Source organism: Monopterus albus, unplaced genomic scaffold, assembly GCF_001952655.1.
Source record: "Monopterus albus unplaced genomic scaffold, M_albus_1.0 scaffold306.1, whole genome shotgun sequence".
Lineage (NCBI taxonomy): Eukaryota > Metazoa > Chordata > Actinopteri > Synbranchiformes > Synbranchidae > Monopterus > Monopterus albus.
Window position 1 is genome coordinate 887,294 of NW_018128186.1, and position 8,467 is coordinate 895,760.

The following is an 8,467-nucleotide window of genomic DNA, read 5'->3' on the forward strand; positions in this document are numbered from 1 at the left end:
TTCCAAGCTGCCTGCGCGCAGGTTTGGTGGTGGGAGAGATCTGGACGTGTGATGTTAATTTTACCTGTGATCCTCTGAATAAACCAGTACGGTTATTTTTTATAAAATCTAAAGTGGTCTACTTCGTCTTTTTGTGAGTTCCTGGTTTAAAAGAGCCGGAAGGAGGTTTGTACAGAAACAGAGCTTATACTATACACCAATGACTGCACCTCAGGGGACCCCTCTATAAAGATTCTGAAGTTCACAGATGACACAGTGGCTATCGGTCTCATCCAAAATGGTGACAAGTCAGCCTACAAACAGGAAGTTGAACCGCTGGCCCTGTGGTGCAGTTGCAACAACCTGGAGCTGAATATGCTGAAAACAGTGGAAATGACAGCAAACTTTAGGAAGAGCCCCCCAACATTACCCACCACCATCACCATGCTCAGCAGCATTGTACCAGCAGTAGAGTCCCTCAAGTTCCTGAAGACTAGTGTTAGCTATGCTAGTAACTTCTCCTAGCTCCTCTTCCTCCAAATGTCTGCCGGTGTCATCTTCCTTACCCTTTTTGGTTCCTCTGAACATTACTGTCAGTTGTTTACCATGCAAAGTTTTTTGTTTCCCTTTGGGAAACATTTCACTGCCTGTAAACTGTTGTCTATCAATTTATGAAAATACTGTATCTTATTAAAAGATGGCACTTTGTAACAGGAGCTGGGGAGCTCAGCAGTTATGCTGCCCACATTTTGGCAGAAGTCCAAAAAGTTCTTTACTTTCTGATGGTTCACAAACTATTGAGGTAGATTTTTACATTGCTGCCCATCATTTGCTTCAAATTGCATTGAGCTTCATTTACAAATCAAGAATATACGTGTCAATATTAGGGATATTTCTTTTAATGTGTAAAATTTAAAACAATGTTATGGTCATCTTCCAATGTTGTATTTTTAATTCATATGCCAAAATGACAATTATGCAGAAGAAGTGTCTTCTAACACACATACCTCTGTAGAGCCAGTGAAGGCCACTTTGTCAATGTCTGTGTGGCTGGCAATGGCTGCTCCTGCTGTGGGACCATACCCAGGAACAATATTCACAACTCCAGGAGGGAAGCCTGCCTGAAATGGCAACACGGAGAGCATTTTAGTGCAGACGAGACAATAAAACAAGAAGAGGACTGTGAGAGGTTTAAAGCCTAAACCTAAAACAGCCCATGACTTAGATCAGTCCAACTATACATAACATCTTGACCTCTTTGATTAGTGATCCAGTGTGCAAGGCTGTGAGTGGGGTCTGCTCTGCTGGCTTGATGACCACAGTGTTTCCACAGCTCAGGGCTGGTGCTATCTTCCATATGAACATCAGCAGAGGAAAATTCCACTAGCATAGACAAAAAAAGGTACTGTCTTCAATACATAAGTACACATATACACATATCAGATTAAAGCATATTGTCACAACCAAATAACACAACTAGTCCACAATCAAAATCTTACTAAAAGTACATTGACTTTAACCCTCCTCTGTTAGACTGGTAAGTCATTTATAGACCATTTGTATATCATAAGTCAAAGAACGAAAACTTCCACAATGAAAAATATCTCAAATGGTCTGCTTTTCATTTAAAGATTCACAAGGCTGAGCACAGAAATAACTGTTTGAATGGTTGAATGGAAAATAGGGAAAAGTGTTTTGAGTATGGCCCAATGCATAAAGTGCAATATCATTTAAAGTATGACTATTTAACATTTGCATACAAATGTATAGAATAAGACATCCACAGAGATATCACATTTACCAAATAGTATACACAATTTAAGACTCTAGTCACAAACATCAAGCTGCAAGCTGTCACAGATGGCCCAAAAAATTTTGAGATGCTGTAAAATCAGTCTCATCCGTGACAGTGACGAGTCAGCCTACAGACAGGAGGTTGAACAGCTGGTCCTGTGGTGTGGTCGTAACAACCTGGAGCTGAACACGTGCAAAACAGTGGACATGACAGAGGACTTTAGGAAGAGCCTCCCCCACCCTACACCCCTCACCATACTCAGCATCACTGTATCAGCAGTAGAGTCTTTCACGTTCCTGGGATCCATAATCTCTCGGGACCTGAAGGGGTCATCCAAAATCAGCACCATCACCTAGGAATCATCGAGTCTGGTCTCTGCACCTCCATCACTGTCTGGTTTGGCTCAGCTACCAAACAGGACAGGTACAGACTCCACCAGACAGTCATGACTGCAGAAAAGGTCATTGGTGCAAGCATGCCCTCCATGGAGGACCTGTACACCTCACGGGTCAAAAGGAAGGTGGAGAGGATCACTGCAGACCCCTCACACCCTGGACACAATCTGTTCGAACTCCTCCCCTCTGGACAGCATTACAGGTCACTGTGCACCAAGACAACAAGACACAAGGACAGTTTCTTCCCCTGGGCTGTCACTCTGATGAACATTGGATGACAACTTTCATAATTTCCAAAGAAGCAACGAAGTCACTGGAATCTTTCAGATTGGTTTACTTGCAGCAAGGAGACAAGTCAGCATAGGCATTCAGAGTTGTCTGAATAAGCTAGTCTAAACATCACAATATATAGTACAAAGGGAACTCCCTAAAGACGCATTCCAGGCGTTAATCAAGTTGAAAAGAAGATTCAAACGGGAAAAGTGAACTTGAGAGGCTTTGCCCTGATAACCTCACAGGCGATAAACAATATGTTGTCCATTCATCTTCACAATATATGGCAGGAAAGAGTTTATAGCTGGCTCCTTTAAGTCTGGAATGCCATCCTAGCTGAACATATAACAACACATAAAGTACTGAAAACAAAGATAAAACATGTCCTTCAGTTCACACATGCAGTGTCTCACAGGTCCCTGTTATCTGTAGTCTGTTCTGAAAGCTTAAAATCTATTGAATAACATATGTTGGTTAATACAGTATATTGATTAGAACACAATTTAAAACATACTTAATAATGTAATTTTCATGACAGTGCAATAAACTGTAAATATACTTTAAATATACTATATATCGATCTGGAAAATGCATCTAAACTGTGTGTATATGTAGTTCTCTATTTATATATTTATTTTCCTGATGTGCATTCCTTTTTCTTGTTTGCACATTCCTTTTTGTTCTCTCAGTCTTATCTTGTTCACTTGTCTAGTCATTGTTTTAAAGAAGAACACTGCACATCCATACTGAGAGCCACTGTACCCGAGCGAAATTCCTCGTGTGTCCAACACACCTGAAAGCTGTACTGTACAACCAGTCTGATCTACTGGCCAGCTCCACTGGAGCAACTGGGGTAGCGCACACACACAGCCACACACACAATGAGTGCTGAAACACAGCCCCTGCAGTGTTTTAATGCAAGGGGCTGCACTGGTAAGGGGGTGAAGGGGTTGTAGGGACAGTGTCCCATAGGCATGTACGACACAGTCACGCTGTGATGAGTCTGATGACATGAGTGGCCTCATTCATGTTTCAAGTCCACAAACATAAACAATGGCCACCAAACAGTGGAAAGCTACTTGCTATTGACATTACACAACACCAGATTCAAGCCCAGTGCAATGCAGCGCTTTGCTGGATGATGTCATGTGTCATGTTGTGCTCCAGAAAAAGTTGAACTAGATCCAATGTTTTTTGCCAAAGAAAGAAAAAATTCCGAGTCAAAGAAAGAGTCCATTCAGTTTTTTACATTTCAATAATCACGTGGGGCGACAGTGGTGCAGTGGGTAGAGCAGTTGTCTCCTAACCGGAAGGTTGAAGGTTTGAATCTCTGCAGTCCACATGTCGAAGTGTCCTTGGGCAAGACACTGAACCCACGTGATGGCGATGCGTATGCACATAGCGGCCCGGGGCCCTCGGCTCCTAAAAAAATTTCATTGTTACAATAAAATAAGGCTTCTTCTTATTGTGATTTTGGTTCCAAACAATGATGTTGCAGTTTGTTACTCCATGATGTTAACAGTGTATATGAAAAAGTAAAGTAATGTTAATTCTGCTCTTAATTTATTTACTTTTTCCTTCTAAAAAATAACCAATAAGAGTACCATTCAAGTACTGGATTGATAAGCAGTACAGGTAAGAGTAGTATAGTTAAAATCTATACAATATCCATCACTAGAGCAAGCCAAGTACATATCAAAACCAAAAATATTAGTATAAAAGACCACAGAGCAGACCCAGAACACACTGAAGGGATAATACATCCAATACAGCCCAGTGAAATCTTGAGACAAATGTGAGGTTCAGAATCAGAATCAGAATCTCCTTTATTGGCCAGGTGTGTCGGACACACGAGGAATTTGACTCTGGTACATTGGCTCTCAATGTGCATGTACATATCCCCATACAAAGGGGAGAGTAAACAGTAAACCAGCGTGAGGCTGTGTAATATAACAAAATTAACAGTATTAACAAGCAACAAACAGTGCAAACAATGCAAAATAAGCAGTAGAAACAGGCAGTAAACAATGCAGACACACAAAGGAATGCTGATTGTGAAACGAGATAAATAGGAATAAAAATAGGTAGGCTAGTGGTTAAGGCGCAGCGCTCTCACCGCTGTGGCCCGGGTTCGAGTCAGGGTTGTGTCAGGAAGGGCATCTGGTGTAAAACACGTGCCAAATGCCAACATGCGAGTTGTCAGTGTGATGATTTGCTGTGGCGAAAACAGGAAAAGCCGAAAGTGACTTTCATTGCACTGAGGGTTATTGTCCAGTCATACTGTCAAGTGTTCATAAGAGTGATGGCCGGGGGGAAAAAACTGTCTTTGTGCCTGGTTGTCTTGGCATACGCTTGATTGTAGCGCTGTCCAGAGGGGAGGAGTTTGAACAGATTATGTCTGCAGTGATCCTTTTTGACCTCCTTTTTGGTCCTGAGGTTGGACGTCCACTTCAGGTCCTGGGAGATAGTGGAGCCCTTGTAGGACTTTACTGCTGATACAGTGCTGCCAAGTATGGTGAGGTGGGGTAAGGTGGGGGGAGGTTCTTCCTGAAGTCCTCTGTCATCTCCACTGTTCTGAGTGTGTTCAGCTCCAGCTTGTTGCAGCTACACCACAGGACCAGCTGCTCAACCTCCCGTCTATAGGCTGACTCCTCACTGTCACGGATGTGCCCGATGATCGTAGTATCATCAGCAAACTTTAGGAGTTTGACAGAGGGTTCCTTTGAGATGCAGTCATTGGTGTAGACTGAAAATAGCAGAGGGGAGAGCACACATCCCTGGGGGCCACCTGTGCTGATTGTCCGGGTGTTGGATGTGGTTTTCCCCAGCCTCACCTGCTGCTTCCTCTCTGTCAGAAAGCTCGTAATCCACTGACAGGTCGGGGCAGGCGCAGTGAGCTGGGTCAGTTTGGAGTGGAGGATATCCGGGATGATGTTGTTGAATGCCAAGCTGAAGTCCACAAAGAGGGCCCTTGCATAGGTCCCTGGGGAGTTGAGGTGTTGCAGGATTTTGCCTAGTTTGGTGCCATTGCTACCTGGGCATTCATAAGCAGCGGAAAATGGGTAGGCGAGTGACGTTACAACCTATCTAACAACTAGAATTGCCACCTTGTGGTTGTATGCCTCCAGCCAATTTCATGAGAATGGGACAGACATGAGGAAACAGTGACCTTGATCTTTGACCACCAAGATCAAAGAGAATTAGTTCATCCTTGAGTCCAAGTGGACACTTCTGCCAAATTTGAAAAAAACATAAAAACCTGCTGTTATACAGTGAATCTGGCTTTTCAGGGGCCCTGAAGTTATTAGGGCCTTGGCAGGTGCCTGCTTTGACTGGTTGGAAGCCCAGCCTTACCTACAAGAAATACTTAAAGCAATAAGCAGATGTATTATTGTAAACCACCTATGTGAATCATGCTGTATGTCTGTGTGCACAGAAGATGGAAGTCAAGAATCGATTTTTTTCTAAATGGCATGAAGCACTTATTAAAGTTTTTGGTGTATGCAATATCTTATTTCTGTGCAATTATCAATGCAACAAACTCCAATGGAAATTATAGTAATAACAAGTGAGGCACAAATGTAGCCTAATAAGAGTGGTCTACATTAAAAACAAAAAGCTTTCTCCTTCTGAATTGAAATCTGCTCATAGGTTTTGGGGTGCTGAATTAAAAATGACCTTTAAAAAAACTGATTGGCTATCGTTTATATGATATTTTGCCATTTATATTTTATGCTGATGTTCAAAAATCTGACTGACAAATAAAAATAAAAACTGAATGGCTCTATTCTGTCATGATGTAGAAATGATAGTCATGTCTGTCTGGATCTATAACAAAGAGCAATGTAATATAATGAAACACCGAACACTGACCCAGCCTAAATCTGATGGAGTTATTACAAAACATATTCTAGTGTGTGAAAGTAAATCCATGTAGCACATGACTGGGGCTGTGTGTTCCTGTAACAGCAGCCCTAAAGGGATTAGCAGAGATGAGATCTTGTTTTGGGACAGCAAAGATTAAGATAAGGTTTTTGGTACATGTAGCAGGGTTTAATTTCATCCTCAGACAGTTTTAAAAGGAGTGCCCTCCTAGCACTACACATACAGTCATGGCCAAAAATATTGGCAGTCCTGCATTTCTGTCTCTCTCTTTCTCCCTGTACCTTTCTACAGGTTGCCCTGGCTTTGGAGCTCTACTGATGCTTTCTGATGAGCAGTTACCAGCCAAAACAACCTACACAGTGGTTGCTTGTTTGTTGTTGTTTGTTGTGTCTTGTTGCTTTTGTTTTCTTTTCTCTCTCCTCTATCCAACTGGTTGAGGTAGAAGGCCGCCCGCCAAGAGCCGGGGTCAGTCGGAGGCTTCTTCTGCTAAAGTGAGTTTTTCCTCCCCACTGTCACCATGTGCTTGCTCAAGGGGGATTTGTTGGGTTTCTCCTCAATAATAATAAATAATAATAATAATAACAATAAAAATAAGGTCTAGACCTTTTTTGTAAAGTGTCCTGAGATGACTTTTGTTGTGATTTGGCGCTATAGAAATAAAACGGAATGAAAAACACGACTTCTCCCACAAAATTGTTGCAATCATAGATTCTTTATTATTTTCATGTTTATTTCTTTTGTTTGCATTGGAACTTTATTGACACCTTTTCAAACTCAATAGAAACAGTTGTATTTCCAGCCTGTGATGCTCCTTTAATTTGTAATGAAACTCACCTTTAGCAACCAACAGGTGCTGGCAACATAGAAATCACACTTGGAACCAGTTAAAATGGAGAAACGTTGACTCAACGTTTGTGTGGTGTGGACCACAATGAGCATGGAGAAAAGAAAGAAGAGCAAAGAATTGTCTGAGGATTTGAGAACCACAATAGTGGAAAAGCCTGGATAGTCTCAAGGCTCCAAGTCCATGTCCAGAGATCTGACTGTTCCTGTGTCCACTGTGTAACATTGTCAAGAAGTTTACAGCCCATGGCAGTGCAGCTCATCTCCCCGAACATGGCGAAAGAGAAAACAGATGACAGATTGCAAAGGATTGTTGGAATGGTGGATAAAGAACCTCGATCAACTTCCAACTAAATCCAAGCTGACCTGCAGGCACAGGGTGCAACTGTGTCAGCTCACACTATCTGTCACCATCTCAATGACAAGGGACACTATGGTAGGAGGCCCAGGGGTCCCACTGCTGACACAGAGACATAAAAAAAGCCAAAACTTACCTGAGGAAGCCACAGTCCTTCTGGGAGAATGTCGTGTGGACAGATGAGACTAAAATAGAGCTGTTTGGCCGAGCATATCATTCTACTGTTTTCAGAAAATGAAATGAGGCCTTCAAAGAAAAGAACACGTCCCTACAGTCAAATGTGGTGGAGGTTCAATGGTGTTTTGTGGTTGCTCTGCTGCTTCAGCCACTGAATGTCTTGGCTGTGTGTATGGCATTAGGACATCTGAAGACTACCAATGAATTATGTGGCGCAACATAGGGCCTAGTGTCAGAAAGTCGGGTCTCCATCAGAGGTCATGGGTCTTGCAGCAGAACAATGACCCAAAGCAGACTTCAGAGAGCACCAGAAATGGTTTCAGACAATGAGCTGGAGAGTTTGGAAGTGTCCAGCAATGGGTCTAGGTCTAAATCCCATAAAGCTCCTGTGGAGAGATCTCAGAACAGCAGCTGGCAGAAGGAAGCCTTCAAATCTGAGAGACCTGGACCAGCTGGCAGAAGAAGAGTGGTCCAAAACTCCAGTAGAGAGGTGGAAGAAACTCACTGATGGTTACAGGAAGCGACTGATTTCACTTATTTTGTCCAAAGAGTGGGCTACCAAATATTAAGTTGAGGGTGTCAATAATTCTGTTGAGTCAGTTTTTGGAGTTCTCTGTGGAATGGATCAGATTTGGCTTTTTTCTCAGCTTTTTTGTGTTGTTCCAATGCAAACAAAAGAAATTTGTGATCACAACAGTTTTCTGGAAGAAGTGGTGTGTTGTCTGACAGAAATGCAGTGGCTAATATATATATATATATATA

General features: G+C 42.3%; 1 protein-coding gene across 1 annotated transcript in view; it reads right to left on the bottom strand.

Annotated features, from left to right (window-relative positions):
• Positions 1-8,467, bottom strand: part of aldh1a3 (aldehyde dehydrogenase 1 family, member A3) — a 60,357-nt gene that overhangs the window by 35,345 nt on the left and 16,545 nt on the right. Inside the window, exons 6-7 of the mRNA XM_020623622.1 lie at positions 1,234-1,362; positions 987-1,100 (exon numbers count right to left, since the gene is read on the bottom strand). Of these exons, the coding sequence (XP_020479278.1) occupies positions 987-1,100; positions 1,234-1,362 (243 nt within the window). The remainder of the gene's footprint in view (positions 1-986; positions 1,101-1,233; positions 1,363-8,467) is intronic.